Below are 17,072 nucleotides of genomic sequence, written 5' to 3' on the forward strand. Positions count from 1 at the left end.
ATGTTACATCTTCCTAATTCTCTACTTTAACTTTTAAAAAAAAAAAAAAAAAAAAGAACTCTAGTTGACTTATTATTTTACCTTAACTTTATAAATAGTCTTATGAAATTAAATGATTAATTAATTACCAAATTCATCTTATAGAAGATTAGAGAATAAGAAGATCACAGGGAAGGAAGTTTGGGAGAGCTAGAGGAAGGAGGAACAGCAGGGGATTTAGGGTTTGAGTCCATTTTAATTCTAAGTCGCGAGCCAATTGTTTTATTTCTGACTATGTCCAAATTTTATTAGAGTTAGTTTTCTCTAGAATTTATTTATTTAATTTCGGTTTGGGTTATTAAAGAAAAAAAAATTACAAATTGACGGTCAATGTGAGGGAATAAAAAGAAATGCCTACAAATTTACAAGAAAAAACACAGAATAGATAAAGAAAAAAAAAACCGAATGAGATACATTATCAGCCAAACGGTTGCTTAATAATTCATAAAGTTTACATTAAATTATTATTAGGTGCTGTAATTTAGCACGATTAACTACTTGATATTTTTTTAAAGGAAAAGCAACCTATTATAAATTAGAAATATCATTCAAAAGTACATAAAAAATGAATAAGGGAGGGATTGTTTTCCAATTATTAGAACTTAACAAAAAAAATAGCCGCCTTAGCCATTACATAATAACGCTTGTTTGTAGATCATTTTACACGAGTAATAAAACTATAATAAGCTAACCTGTGAGAGCTTTAACATTAGAAATTACAACACCTAAATAAGAAAAATCATCATATAGTCGATTGATAGACTGTTCCACAAGGAGAGAATCAGTCTCTAAAATAATTGGCCATAAAACTTGGATTTCAATGACAAGCTTCTCGTATGGCCATTGTTTCTACAACTGGGATGGAAGGAGGAAGAAGTATATCTTAGAGTAAATTTCATAATTTGTCCCTAAATTTTAAGATTGGTAACAATACAATCTCTCAAATGATAATTGAAACATAAAACTTTATTAACCTTTGTAATAATAAAATTTTTCTTACCCTCTATTACCGATTAGTAGGTAAATTGATGATGTGATATTGTCCATCGTGACAATAAAAATATTTCTGGCTCATTTCTTTTGCTATGTTAGCCCTTCTTTATCTCTTTTTTTTTTTTCTAATCCTTCTCACTCACGCCCATCCCAAAATCTATCTTTTTTAATCCTTCCTTGAAACCCTCTTGACAGCTTTCAATCTCTCTATCTTACGTGAAACTATCCATCATGAAGACCAATGACCCATTCATTGTAAACACCAGCATTCATCGTAAATCTTGCTCTCGTGTGTGAAAGCTGGTGGCATGAAGAGCAACAGTTCATGGATATCATCTTTGGGGTGTGAAGACCTATTGTGCATAAAGAAATAAATAAATTAATAAAGATCTCAATCCTCTCTCTACATATTAGATTGTAAAAACCTAGCAAAGTAGCTTTTATAAATTTTTGGAGCTACTGAAGGCAACTAGTGTTTCAAAGTTAGGGGATCACAAACAAGATTTGACCAAACGACACAATGACCCACAATCCTTTAAGAAAAAAAAAATTTATTGTATTTTTCTATATTCTTTAATCAGGCTAAAAAAAAAAATTTCTTAGAGTTTGTAAGATTTGATTAGTTTGTTATGAGTTTTAGAATATTATATGCATAATAATCTGTGTTCTGTTCTAGTTATTTTGTGTTTTGATAAACACAAAATATTGCTACTGTGATGCAAATTCTGATAATAGTAAATATCAATGTAGATTGGATGAAATGATACTTTTAATGTGTATAGCGCTTTTAATAATTTAAAATTATTAAATATTGAAAAAGAGAATCAAAACATGAATAATTATAGTTTCGATTTCTATATTAGGAAAAATCTTTGTGATAATGATATTAGAGATTTCAATAATAAAAAGATTGAGAATGTGAATGAAAATGATGGAGATTGGAGCATGCAGAAAATGATAATATGGAGATTGAAACATTAGGATTGGAGCATAGAAATTCTAAGAATGTGAAAGTTTAAATAAGAGAGTTGGAGGTTGGAGAAATTGAGCATGTAGAAGTTTAAACAGGTGAAAAAGATAGAAATAGAAAATGCACAACAATTGAATGATGAAAAATGTAACACAGAGACAAGTGATAAAGATACTGAAGTTGTCTTTGAAGAGATTAAAGAATCATTTAGTTGATAGTAGACCAAAGGGAACTTAGGTTAATGCAAATATATATACATATATATAGCTTAACTAGGGCAATAGGAGGCTACTAAATGCTTTTTAAGATAGATAAACTTTGGTTATTATACTAGTCATTAAGAATTATGTCCAGGCTTATATATAAAAAAAAATGATAATAAATATGGATGAACATTTAAACCTGTCATGAATCTTTGCTTAGAAAGTATGAAATGCTATAAAGTTTAACTAGGGAAATTTTGATGTTAAAATAATGAAAATAGTTAGAATATTCTTGCTTATATCAAATTGGTTAATTGAGACATTGTTGCTAACGAAAAATTGCTAGATACTTCGTTTTCTAATTACAGAAGCTTACATTTAGACTTGATTTTAAGTTTAGTTTCTTACTCGCCGTCTAATAACTGCTTAGTAGCAAGATCTCAAGATTGTGAAATAATATTTTATTTCTGACTTTGAAAGAGCAAGCATTACAGACAGATAATGACAGTAGTCAGGCATCCCTCATTGATGAGACTCAGTTATATTTTGAGGCAGTAGGTGGAGAGAAAAAAAGAAGGGTATATGGTCTTGGATCACAGGCTTCAGTTTTCTTCCCAAACAAGACTTCTGCTAGTACATCCTTCACATCAGCTCAGCAAAATCAGGATCTTCAAAATGAAATGGCTGATCTCAGACGCAATCTACAGGAGCGTGAGGATAATGAACAAACATTGCTTGAGCAAAATGTGCGGATTACCTCTGAGCTCTCACATATGAAGGATTTACTTATGCAGCTTGTGAGTCAAAGACAAGGCAACCAGCCTTCAGCTCCCGGTGAGGGAACTTCTGCACAGCCTCCTGATCAAGCAGATGAAACTAATGATGAGGACGAGGACGAGGACGAGAACACTACACATTTATAGTTTCTTTTTTCATTACACATATGTACTAGGATAATAAATAATTTGTTAATTTTTTTAGTTTAAAATTGCACAACTTGATGTTTGGATATATGTTTGATTTGATTTACATAATATATGATATTGGATTTGAGTTCATTCATGACATTTGGTTTTTACATTTTATTATTGAGATGAGTTGTAATAGGTGTGTGTATTTACAGGTTAAATTGTCTGATTAGGTTATATAATTTATAATATTTTATTGTAATTTTATAAATAGTAACGGATTAGTAACGGATTAAGTTGTTACTGATCCGTTAAAAATAGTAACGGATTAGTAACGGAAAAATCTGTTATTATGTTTTCTAAATTAGTAACGGATTTCTGTAACGGAAAAATCCGTTACTAAACAAATCCGTTACTAAAACCAATTAAAAGGAAACTAAATTTAGTAACGGAAGTTCCGTTACGAATCCGTTACTAATTTAGTAACGGATTAGAAAATCCGTTACTAATGCATTAGCAACGAGGTTCACGGAACATTTCCGTTACAAATCCGTTACAAAATATTTTTAGTAACGGATTTTTAATAATTAGTAACGGAAATGTCCGTTACTAATCCGATAAATTTTTGTAGTGTCATAGAGTATTCTAGTTAACTAATTTAAACTCCTGAAATTCTTGCTCTTTGGTATCTTTGTCAAATCCTTTCTTTTATTCTGAATTAACATCATTGTATTGTATATTGGATGGCTATTATATGGATTAGTTAGTGAAGTTGAAGTAAGACCACTGGAATACTTAATAGATGTTTAGAATTTAAAATTTGCAACTATTATTTTATGGAGGTTACTAAATTAATATGAATTCACAAAAAGCTAAATTATATGAATTAGTTTCTGTTAAAATATTGACACTTGATAAAACATAGACTTGAAGAAAAATTTAATCCAATGTATAACAGTTAGCTGTGAAATTAAGTAATATATGAAATTTATTTATTAATATATGAAGATTTTGGATATGAAATTGAAAATTTTATTCCTGGATGAGTATTAAGTCGGTTCAGTTTAAAATTAAATTAAATTAAATAAATTAAAATTTTAATATTTGTGAGAATCAAATTAGTCTGTTTGATTTAATTTGGTTTGATCGGTTGATATTTTTAATAGACTTTTTATTTTTTATATCTTATTTTGAATATTCTAAAATTTAATTAAAATATTTCTAACGTTGGTTATGGTATAATTTTTCTACATTATAAAAAATAATATACTATTTTCAGTAATCAGTTCGATTCGGTTCAATTTTAATGATTTTTTAAAAAAAATAAATCGAATCTAAATAATCAAAATTTTTAAATATAAAACTCAAATCGAACTAAAAAAATAAAAAATTAAATTAAAATTTTAAATTAATTTAATTCAATCAATTTTTTAATTTAAACAAATTCAATGCCTTGAATTAGCGTATTGCTTATTGTTATGGGTTGAATGTTAAATTTTCAAAAGAGATGTTTATAATATTTTTTTTTTCTTTTATTATTTTCTCAATCAGAGGTCTTTAACAGCCCTGGAGCTGATTTTCTATTTTATAAGGGAGGTATGTAGGTAATTTTCAAATACAGTTTGAACTAAAATATTTTTTTTAATGTTTAGGTATTTTTTATTTTTTTTCTTCTATTTTCTCTAAATATTTGATTTTAAAATAATATTTATAAATTTAATATACTGCTTTGACATATCTGATTATTAAATAATTTGAATAAGTTTGAATTACACCATTATATTTTAAATTATAAATTTTTATTTTATTTTAAATTTTAAATTTATTAATCTATTGATATATATATATAGAAAAGTATATATATGAAATAATTAATGGATCGATAAAAAAGGATATTTTTAAAATAAAAATATTTATTTTATTATATAAAAGCAATATTAGCGTAGATTTAAATTGATTTAGTCCATTTGATTACTGATTTACCCTTTAATTTTATGGATAGAGAATGGTGGAGTTCTTGTATATGTTTTGTCTTGTTTAGTATTTCTTACCCCATACTCTTTTTTTTTAATTATTATTATTTTTTTACTCTTTTGCTCAGAGTGACGTCACTGAGCTTTCATTTTTGCAATTTATGCTATGAACTTATGTATTCTTCTACTAATATGATGAGATATGAGTGGATCTATTGCTGATACATAAAACCTCTGTCATCATCATGGGAAGGAGTGTAATGGGAGATGAGAATGTGTGAGAGAGAAATAAATAGATCCATTAATGTCACACCACCAATAAAGCATCAATTCAATGTGTACTTCTATCATTTCGTTTATTTATGAAAAATAATTTATACATTTAAAAATATTTTTTTACAAAATATTTTTTAAAAAATAATTTAGTAGAAAAGAAACAACAAGACCACTGTATCAAATAATGTCCACTTCCCCAGTAATAGCAAGGCCGGGCTCTCCTAGCGACAACAATATGCTGGAAATCGCCACAGGCTCATGCACAATAGTAGACTTGGCTATTTCAAATGGTATCAATACTAGTACAAGATGCATAGGTCTACAGGCAACTAGTGGGCTGAACAAAACCTGAAGCTGTTCCATCTGCATTCTTACAAGATGCATCAGCTGGCTGGTTCTTGTAAGTTAGTTTCACATCTTCCAATTTGATCCTAGTGCATGGGTTCCTCTTACTGCAATCAAATTTTACTGCCATTTCTGTTGCTGATGTTCCATGAATGTCTTGATACGTCACATCACTAATTTTGATGCCAGATTCCTGTTTAATTCAAAATTATTCAGTTCAGCATTTGATTTTAGCTGTCAATATTAGCAAGCAGCATAAGCACATCTAGAAACTAGAAGTTTGCATTTAAACCTACCTGACCAGGACAATTTTTGTTGTCAGGACAGTAATTTTGGTCGATAACAATGGGATTCTGAACATTGGTCATAGTAGCATGTTGGAAAAGTACATTCCTCACAAAACCACTGCTCGGTCTTCCCCAAGACTTGATTCTCAATCCATTTTGAGTATCTGTAAATGTAACAGATTTAACTGTCACATTTTGTACCCCAGACTCTTTGAGATCCTTTCCCAAACTCCCAATGCTGCATATATAGAAACACACATGTCTAATAAACTCTCGTATTTTAGTATATTCTAACCAATTATTAATTAACGATCATGTGCAGACAATCCCTTTATATTTTGTTTAAATTACCTGATTCCATGGCCAGGACCACATGCTACTTTTTCAATCCATAAGTTAGTCGTACCAGCACCTATTGAGATACAATCGTCGCCGGTTCTAATCTTGGAGTTGAGGATTGTGACACCACTTGATAATTGTACATGAATGCCATCAGTGTTGGGGCTGTGGCCGGAGGCAGATACCGTGACACCTTGCACTTTCACATTGTTGCAGCCATTGATGACAATGTGGAACATTTGACTGTTCAGTGAAGTTAATCCACTTATCGCTATATTATTTGAATTGGAAAATCCTAGAGACTGCGCATACAAAAGAAGAAGGGAAAAAAGAAAATCAGAATATTCATTGCAGTGCTTAATTTGAGTAAAAGTTTAATGGAAATAAATCACCGTACTTAATCGCTTAATTACAGCCTTTTATTATGGCTTAAGCAATTATAGTTGACCTTTGAAATTCTTAAATTATTTTTGCAAGTAAAACATACCGTAGCACCGCTTGGACAATCCTTGCCAGAGGCCTTACAAGCCCATAAAGCAGGCCCTTGTCCATCAAGAACTCCACCGGAAACCATAACACCATTGACGTACTGGAAGGAAAGCCAGTTTCCGGCATTACCAATTACTCTATAATCCGAAGGAGCCAAAAGGGTACCACCGATATGAAATAAGATTGCATTGTTCTTGCATGGACCCTGGAACACTACATTGCGCAGAAAGAATCTCCCTGCTGGAACATACACGGTGGCTGGCTTAACTGATCCACAAGCTTGTGTCCAAGCAGCTAGAAAGGCTTTGGTTGAATCAGTTCTGCCGTCAGGCTTGGCCCCATAATTCAGCACATTATATCGTGCTGCATTTGCTAAAGATGAAGCAAAGAGAATGATGAAAATTGCAACAAACAAATGAGATGTTTCATGTTTCGCCATTTTTTGTGTTGAGAAAAGGTGTGATCTTTTTGCTTTTGTTACGAGAGAGAGACAGAGAGTTGTAATAACTTGGTGGTGATGGAACTAAAAGAGGCTGTGAGCTATATTTATAGCTCTTATAGATGAAGTGGTTTAATAAAAAATATTAAAGAAAAGGGAAAAAGAAAGGGAAAGAAACGCAAACTTGAGATGGAGTTTTCTTTTTCGGTCATATCATTATTAAAATGGCCTTATCTTGTAAATTTTATATCTTGCATTTACGGTTGGTACACTTGGCAATGGCATTGAGCATCCATGTGATGGAAGCTTAATATTAGGTCAAAATAGTGTTCACATTACAAGTCTTGTAGCTCCTTTTCAAATTTACAAAACTACCTTTTTTGTTTTTATACTTCTTGATGACTTATTTCCCAATTATGATTGCAATTCTCCATCTCTCTTGGAATAAATATGAAGTATATAACAGAATAAAAGGATGGCACTGGAAGCTATTTATTATTTAGTTACTAAAAAAATGCACGTACATGCATAGTTGCTTGAAATGATGGGACTGGAAGCTTAAAGCTCCAGAGTTGAAGGGCTAATAAATTATTAAAACAAATGAGCTTCAATATTAACGTGACACAGCAAATATATCACCAAACCACCAAAACCAACGCATCCCCTCTCCTTTTTTCCGGCGAAGAGGCTTATGGTCATGCATCATCTCTTATTCCCATTCCTTTAACCACAAGATAAACGGATGCCTTTTCATCAAAATCCTCTCAAAAAAACCTCATTAAATTATCATATATTTCCGTGGAGCAGCCAAAATGACACAGAATATGAAATTTTGTAAATTATATCTAAGCCGGCTTTAATTACTCTTTACTCGACACGTCTTTTAGTAAATGAATATACGGGAATAAGAAAATTTCAAAGATAAAATCATGCATAGCGTGAAACGAGGAGTAAAAGATGGAGAAGAAATCTAATTTTCTTAACTTTGTCCTTCTGGCATGGATGAGATTATTATTAATAAAAGTCAACTCGATTAAACATGTGCATTAGTTGAGCTAGTTTGATCTTTGATTTAAAATTATTGTGCTCAGACAACAAATTTATTCATAATCGATCTAATCAAGACTTTTTCTCAAACTGGTTCAATTCAAGATTTATAATTCATAGGGAGATTTATATTTTAGCACATTGGTATTGCCATTATTAATAAGTCAGTCCCTGTATTTTTAGAAATCTATTAAAACGTTTTTAACTTTTTTCTCCGTCAACGAAATAGTCATTATGTCACATTTTTTGTTAAAAATAAATAAAGGATGAGAGAGAATTTTTAAAATTCAATTTTTCCCTTAAATAAAACCCCTTATTTAGTTTTTGGATATTGCTATTATTAACAAGTCAGTCTCTACATTTTCAAAAATCTATTCAAACGTCCTTATCTTTTCTCATATCTATTAAAACGTCATTATCATTTCTTTCCGTCAACGAAATAGTCCATACTTTCTCCTCCTCCTCCTTCAAAAAAAAGAAAAAGAAGAAGAAAAAGAAGAAGAAAGAGAAGAAGAAGATGATAATGATGAAGAAGAAAAAGAAGAAGAAGAAGAAAAATCTCTTCCTCCTTAAAGAAGAAGAATAACAAGAAGAATCGAAAAAGAATCAAAGAAGAAGAAAAAGAAGAAGAAAAAGAAGAAGAAAAAGAAGAACCAAAGAAGAAGAAGAGGAAGAAGAATCAATGAAGAAGAAGGAGGAGGAGGAGGAAAAGAATGGGGTAATTTGGTCTTTTGCTATATTTTTAAAGGCAGAAATAGACGGAAGAACTATTTTATTGACGGAGATAAAAGATAAAAACGTTTTAATAGATTTCTAAAAATGCAGAGATTGACTTGTTAATAATAGCAATACTCAAAAACTAAATTGTAAATCTCCCTAATTCATAAGGCAAGCGGATTAAACAACAGGTAACTTTTTATATATTTTTAAATTTTTTTATTCGATTAGGGTCACAGTTGGGTATCCAACTATGCCCTGTTCACAAATCAAAACATGAACCCTTAATGTACAATAAAACCAAGATAAACAGGTAAGCCAGCCCAACCGTAGCCTTGGACGTTTTTTCTAAAATAATAGAAATTTCATTGATAATGGAAACAATATCATCTCTTATTTCATAAAAATTCAATTCAATTTATATTTTTCATTAAATTTTTTATTTAATATTTAATTTGAAATAAAAAAGTATTTTTAAATTTATATAATTTTTATTTTAAAAAAATAAAATTATACATAATTTTAAATTAATTCATTTAAATTGAGATTGTATAATTTAAAATCTAGATAACAAGCCCAAGACAAAGATAATGTACAAACATAAATTCTAAGGCCTAGAGAAAATAGCTTCTATATAAAGTCTCTAGGTTCAAAACATATAATCCGACATACTGAGCACGTATGAGTCCTAGAGACCTAGATGCCTGACTTGAACCCTAGACCCGTTTGCTTCCTGCACGTATGAATCGCAGAGACTTAGCACTACAAGAATTTTTAATATCAGTAATGGAAATTTCTGTTAATAAACAATGTAATTCCGTTAGTAAAACAATTTATTAATGGATATGTGACTGATAAAATCAGTCGTAAAAAATCTCATTGTTAATTTATTTACCAACGGTTTTAAAATCCGTTAGTGTCACTAACGGATCAACAACAAATATTTCCATTGTTGTCACTAACGAACCACATATAGTAATAGATTTTAAACATTGGCTTCACTAACGGATTGACTTATTCGTTATTAACTATAACGGAATTTCCCTTAATAATGCGTTAATGAATAAAAATAATATTGTTTCCCATTACAACGGACTTTTTCCGTTAGGAATACCAATGGAAAATTTATTGGTAATCTGTTAGTGAAGTTTATACATCCATCATCATCCCTGTACTTTCATATACATCCATCATCACCCCTATACTTTCATATATATCCATCATCACCCTGTACATTAGTCAACTATATATGTAAGAAGCAAATCAATTGTTATATAACCTAAAATATCTTTAAAACTTACAATATTTTATAATTATATTACATATGTTAATTTTGAACAACAGATCTAAGTTAAAATAAAATTATCAACTGGTCCAAATAAAATATACATACTAAACTAAACTAGTAAGCTCGTCATCTGTATCATCATCATTGTCTGTATGATGATCACTAATGACAGGGGCATCATCATGCTGTTGTTGTGGAGATGGAGCTGGAGGTGCCGGAGGACCAGATGTCTGAGTGGATGTCCCAACACCCTGTTGTGCCATCATCCTATGCATAAATGTCTGCAACTCTTCTACTGATGTAAGCACAACCAATAACACCAAAAATGATGAGCTAACATTGCCTCAAGAACCAATTACAAGGTTGAGATCCAACAGGTTGAAGGAATCACTTCAAGGATTCATGAAGGGATATGTTGAAACTTTGTAAGTTCATTTTAAAGTTGAAGAACAATTTGATCATTCTAAGTGAATTAGGCTGAATGTGTCTTTATTAACGATTCAAATTTTGCATTTGCATTAACAAATTCCCCATCACTAATTCAATAGTGGGTAGTCATTTAACAGTTGATAGTTAACCAGTAGTGGGTAGTGGCATAGATCATGGGTACATGCATAGTAGTGAGTAATGCATAGATCATGAGTTCATGCATAGATCATGAGTTCATGCATAGTAGTGAAAAGTGACAAAGATCATGGGTTTTTATTTAGGTTTTTACCTATTATTATTATTTTTAATTAGGCTAGGTTGCTCTAGGGTATATAAAGTATCTTTTTTTCCATATTGTATACAGATTATCAATTATTCAATACAATTGTTTTACGCGATTCTTCTTTGAGAGCTTAAGAGAGATCTTGGTTCTTGACATTGCATTACGAATAATGTTTGATACTAACTTGTATGGTTCTTATTCTTGTTGCTCTTAAAATCAATCAGTTATAATTTTTTTTAATTGCATGTTAATTAAGGGTGCTTTAGATTGGGGAATTATTTTCTGAACTAAGTTCTTTTTACTAGTATATGTGTCGTTTCAGTTACTAATAGGCTGGGGTTCCACATCAATTGTTATCAGAGCTAGGCTTAGTAATAATTTCTTAACTATCATTTGTGTCTTTGTATTCAATTTTATTCATTATTGGCCAAATATATCACTTTGATTATTTGGTGTATTTTCTTTAATTTTTCGTGATATTTTCGTTTAGTATACCTATTAGAGTTGAATTCATTATTTAGTTGTTGTTCAAATTGAATTTTATCCTAAATTATTGTTTAGGCGGAATTACTATCTTTAGTAATTTGGTTTGTGCTTTTTTTTTCTAATTCGTATGCTCTTATTCTAATGCTCCTATTCTAATACTCTTAAAATAGTATTTTCAGTGTTTTACTTCTGTCCATATAAAAAAATACCAAAAAGAAGAAAAAAATAAGAAAAAGAATTTCTGCAATTTTGGATCAATTGTTGAAACTTCATTATGATATTGATACCTACTGATATAAATCATATTTCATATACCTTGAACATATTTCTAGGCTTGGTATTCGAAATACATGTTTGAGGTAGGTTTAGGGCTAATTTGGGTAGTATTTTCAAAAAAACAGTTGTACTTAATACTTGCTGTTTTAAGTATCTATTTTGTTTGCTTGCTTTGAATTGTTTTTGTTGAGTCAATATTAACATCAGTTAACCTAGGATCGCATGCTTAGGGAAAATTTTGTGTTAAGCACATCCGTCTTGTCAATTTTGATTCTTAGTTTGTTAATTTGGTGTCTTTCAGTCTGTTGGTTATTTACACTTAGTTTGAAAAATTGTACATTGTTGAACATCTAATTACACTTAGTACACGAAATTTTGCTTTTGTGTGCTAAATCAATCCGTTTGTTCATTTTGGTCAGTTTGCATCTAGTGTTGTTTCCTATCTTTTCTTGTTAGGTCTTTCTTTGTTTTCCTTGTTACTTGAATCATACAAGTTTGGCTTATTGAGTTTTTATTCTGAAGTGCACTTTTGAGATACCAAGTGAGTGCTTGAAAGTTAAATACGTGAGTTGAGAGAATTGTGAATTTTTCTATAATGTCTAGGCATAATATTGCTGATACTTCTAACCCTACATTTGATCTTAAAATTATGTATAAAGCTTTCTTGAATAGCTTTCAGAAGCTAAATTTGAAAATGGATAACCTTGAGGACAACCTTAGATCTTCAAAGGGCAAGTCTAATAAGGGGGATGATGATACACACGATCCATCCTATAAAGAGGAAAATAAGACACAATCAGCCCCTTTCTGAGCCAAAAGATTTAATGATCGTGTACCCGATGTAGATAATAATATGAACTCCATAAAGATGAAGATTCCAAGCTTCAATGGTAAGGCTGACATTGATGCCTATTTAGAGTGGGAGCATAAAGTAGAGATGGTTTTTAATTGTCAAAGCTATTCCGATGATACAAGGTAAAACTTGCTGCCCTTGAGTTTTCAGATTATGCACTAATATGGTGGGATCAGCTTGTGAAATCTAGGAGAAGAAATGGAGAGTTACCCATTGCTAGTTGGGAAGAGATGAAGCAAATCATGAGGAAGGAATATGTGCCTACTTATTACCATAGAGATCTCCATCATTAGTTGCAAAGACTAACCCAAGGATCAAAATCTGTTGATGAGTATCATAAGGAGATGAGGTTGCTCCTAATCAAAGCAAAATAGTGGAGGAGGAAGACCAGACTATAGCTCGTTTCTTTGATGGTCTAAACAAGGAGATTTCTGATGTGGTTGATTTGCAGCCATAATTTGATTTGGAAGACTTAGTGAACATTGCCATTAAGGTGGAAAGACAAAAAGGCCGAAGTATATGGGGGAGTAACAGGGCTGCTCAAAACTCCAACAATAAATGGAGTTCCAAATGGAACACCAAGACTGATCGTAAAAGGTTTGATAAGTCTTCAACTAAAAAAGACGCATTACCTTTCAAAGAAACATCTAACTCTCATGGTAAAAATGAATTAGCCTCTAAATCTAATAGGACTAGAGATATTCAGTGCTTTAAATGCAAAGAGTGTAGGCATTATGCCAATGAGTGTGTTAATAAACGTGCTACGGTAGTGAGGGGAGATGAGATAGTCTCCGAAACTGATTCTGATTCTGATGAAATACCACTTTTAGAAGATTGTTCTGATGTAAAGATAGAAGAGTATCATGTACAGGGTGAGTCCTTAGCGATATTGCGTACTTTAAATGTTTCTATTAAAGAAGAGGAACTTGAACAATATAAAAAATTCTTTCACACTCGTTGTTTGATAGATGGTAAAGTCTGTTACATGATAATAGATTCGGATAGTCATGTTAATTGTGCTAGTACTATTTTAATTGATAAATTAGGACTAAAAACTATTAAACACCCTAATCCTTATAGACTTTAGTGGTTGAATGATAGTGGCGAGGCAAAGGTAACCAAGCAATGTAAAGTGTCATTTTCTATTGGTAAGTATGTAGATGAGGTTACTTCTGATATTATATGTGAAAGCCAGCTGCCTACTTGTGAAAATCCCACATCGGCGGAGTACGGTAAATCGAAATTGTATATAATAGCTAGCACGAAACTACTAAATAACTAGAGTTAACCATTTTAGACCAAGTGAAAAGTGGGTCCAAAAGTTATTTGGGTCAGTTTAGGCTGGGCTATTTCAATTGGTATCAGAGTCACCCTGGGTCAGAAAAATTGTACAGAGCTAGTGGGCCTGCGAGGAAAGGGCTACCCGTATGAGACGAGGCGTAATTGCCTAAGGTACTAGCGAACCACAATACCCAAGGTTTTGGTCCTGATTTAGCAATTGTGCCCGATTCAGTTGCAACAAGGACGTCGCAAATTTAGCAGGGGAGAGTGTGAGATTCAGCTGCTTCCCGTCCCACATCGACGGATTACGAAAAATTTGAATTGTATATAATAGCTAGCATGAAACTACTAAATAAATTGGGTTAACCATTTTGGGCCAAGTGGAAATTGGATCCAAAAGTTATTTGAGTCAGTTGCGCAGGGCTGTTTCATGACATTTTGTGGAAGCTCCTAAATCACATATTACCTTATTAACTTTAAAGTTTTCAACTTTACATGATATTGCAAATATGCCTTTATCTTTATATTTTTGTGGAATCTTTCTTTAAAGTACAACTGATACATTCTCACCTACTTTTATTTTTTCATGCCCATATAATTTTCTTTTATCAGTGCATAGATATTTTTGAAATTTTGCATACATAGGTATTTACTTTATAGTTTCAAAAAGGGGCATATTTACTTGGACTTTGCAAAAAATCTCCAATATCTCTTTTTCTTCCTTTTCCATTTTGGACTAAGCAAGTCTTTCAGGAAAAGTGGGTGTTACCTAAATCAGGGGCTATTCTACCTCTGAATTTTGGAGTTGGTTCTCTACTGGAATCTCCAATTCTACTTCTAGCATCAGGTTTGTCGCACTGCCTTGGGCAAGCCTCTTCGAGCTGGCAGTTTCCAATTCTTTTCCACTTCGTAATGTAATCACACTTGCATTCTGTTCTGAGTTTGATACAATTTGAGATGGTAGTTTCCCTTCAGATTCCAGCTTGCTCACTAATATGGCAAGTTGGCTCACTTGGTTCTCTAAATTTTGTATGTTTGACTTCGTTTCCTGTAGAAAGGTAAAGGTGTTATTAGTAAGAGATTGTACAATATTTTATGGAGACATACCTGATTTTGTAGCTTGATACTTCTCTCTTGGTTGAAAATTTTGCTGTCTATTTCCATAGCTAAGGTTGAAATGATTTCTCCACCCAGGATTGTATGTATTTGAAAATGAATCATATTTCCTTTGCTATCCATTGAACCCTCCAATTGCATTTACCTGTTGTTCATCTTCCTGAAGGGTAGGACACATATCTATGGGATGGTCGACTTTTTTGCAAATGTCACAAGTTCTTACATTATTTCCTGCAGCCAATTGTTGAATTATAATGGTAGGTTGGAAAATTTTAGAATCTAAGGATGTGATACTTACCTCATTTGCACTCCTAAGAATGTCCTCATCTCGGCCATATAATCTAGAGTTGGCAGCCATTTTTAAGATTAAAATTTTATTTTCTTTAGGTTCTATTTTTGAAATAGCACCTCCACTAGCAGTATCAATTATTCTCCTTTCTAATGGAAACAACCCTTCATAGGACTGAAGGTTGAGTTGTTTTGTGGTTATTCCATATTTTGGACAGCTTGTAATCAATTTCTTATAACGTTCTCAATATTTATGGAGCGTTTCATTTTTTCTTTGTTTGATTCAACTAATTTCTTTCCTTATAGATGAAGCTTTAGTTGCTGAAAAAAAAATCTTTCTAGAAATAAATCTCTAATTTGCGCTTAAGTGGTAATTGATCCTAGAGCCAAATAGTAAAGTCAATTTTTAGCAGATTCAATCATAGTAAAAGGAAAAGCCACTAACCTGATTTGTTCGTCAGTTATCCTATATGGTCTCATACTTGAACAAACTATGTAAAATTCTTTCAAATGGCGATGTCGGTCTTCATTCTCTATCCCATGGAATTTTGATAATATATGAATCATAAATATTTGTAATTCCAGTGGTGCATTTAATACTGGGTATGTGATGCAAAGAGATTGCTCTTTGGCAGTAGCTGTAGCCATCGTTTCTCTTCTATTTGGATCAACTGGATGTTCGGGCAGGCTTGAAGATGTAGTCTACGACGTTCTTATACGGAGGTGTTCGGGCAGGCGATTTAGAAGCTCCCGAATTGGCCTATTTTTGCAACTTGGTTGCTTTTCTCAATCGTTTTGCACTTTTCTTGATTACTAGATCAAAATGGATTCTACTATTTTTAGACCTGCTCATAAAAATAAAAACAAATTGTTAGAGATCTCCGGCAACGGCACCAAAATTTGATGGGTGTCAAATCCATCAATTAAAACTGATTCCCCTTTTCTTGATTTAATAGATTTTATAAATAAGGTGAATGAGTGTGGATCCCACAGAGACCTTAAAATTGTTTAATTTAAATGCCAAATAGAAAGAGAAGAATTGGTTAAAAGGAAAGAGAGAAGAAGTTGACTGAAGAGAGACTAAAGGAAAATAAAATATTCTGATTGAGTGGTGAAGTAAACAATTAAATTAAAAACTCAGCTGAAGATAATCAAAGTTGAGAAGTTTTCAATTAATCATTGATTCAAAAGATGGTTCATTTAATTGTCTATTTTTTAGTTATAATATTCAAATAAGCGAATTTCACCAGTTCTTCCTTAAGATTAAATTAATCCGCGTAGCACTTAAATTAATCCGCGTAGCTTTCAAATTAATTTTTAATTAATTAATAACCCTGTCAAGCATGTAGATTTAATTAATTAATTACTTTAAAAAGAGAATAACCCAAACTTGACCAATAATTGCAAGCGAATTATGTAAATCAAATCAATCAGTTTCTTAACATAAATCAAAAAGCTAATTACTACTTGTATTAATCCAATTAAATAATTACGTATTTACTTAGGTTAATTAGCAATGTGTTGTCTTCTTAGGAGATTCAATATGTCTCTTGAATTTTTAAAAGGATAACAATAGATGTGGTGTTTCTCGTAAATGAAAAAAAATTGAAAATAGAAATTAAGAACAGATCTCACAACTTTAAATAAACCTCAACTTGATTAACCTTCAACTGAAAAAGTGTGTTTAGCCATTAAAGACCATAACAAAATTGCAGAAAAATAAAAGAAGGAGAAAGGGTTTCGATTA

At 31.5% G+C, this 17,072-nt stretch overlaps 1 protein-coding gene across 1 annotated transcript; it reads right to left on the reverse strand.

The window, feature by feature from the left end:
• Positions 1 to 5,484: 5,484 nt before the first annotated feature.
• LOC110616253 (polygalacturonase) lies at positions 5,485 to 7,273 on the reverse strand. Its single transcript, XM_021758614.2, has 4 exons — positions 6,821 to 7,273; positions 6,346 to 6,635; positions 6,004 to 6,232; positions 5,485 to 5,900 (listed from the first exon to the last, which is right to left on the reverse strand). Exons 1-4 carry the CDS (start codon positions 7,259 to 7,261, stop codon positions 5,682 to 5,684), a joined length of 1,179 nt encoding a protein of 392 aa, XP_021614306.2. The 5' UTR covers positions 7,262 to 7,273; the 3' UTR covers positions 5,485 to 5,681.
• Positions 7,274 to 17,072: the final 9,799 nt, after the last annotated feature.

Source organism: Manihot esculenta, chromosome 5, assembly GCF_001659605.2.
Source record: "Manihot esculenta cultivar AM560-2 chromosome 5, M.esculenta_v8, whole genome shotgun sequence".
In the NCBI taxonomy this organism is placed as follows: Eukaryota; Viridiplantae; Streptophyta; class Magnoliopsida; order Malpighiales; family Euphorbiaceae; genus Manihot; species Manihot esculenta.

Coding starts and splice junctions, on each gene's coding strand:
- LOC110616253 (XM_021758614.2), bottom strand. CDS start 7,261: ATGGCGAAACATGAAACATCTCATTTGTTTGTTGCAATTTTCATCATT. Junction 6,636..6,820: donor ATTGTCCAAGCGGTGCTACG/GTATGTTTTACT, acceptor TTGTATGCGCAG/TCTCTAGGATTTTCCAATTC. Junction 6,233..6,345: donor GGTCCTGGCCATGGAATCAG/GTAATTTAAACA, acceptor CTATATATGCAG/CATTGGGAGTTTGGGAAAGG.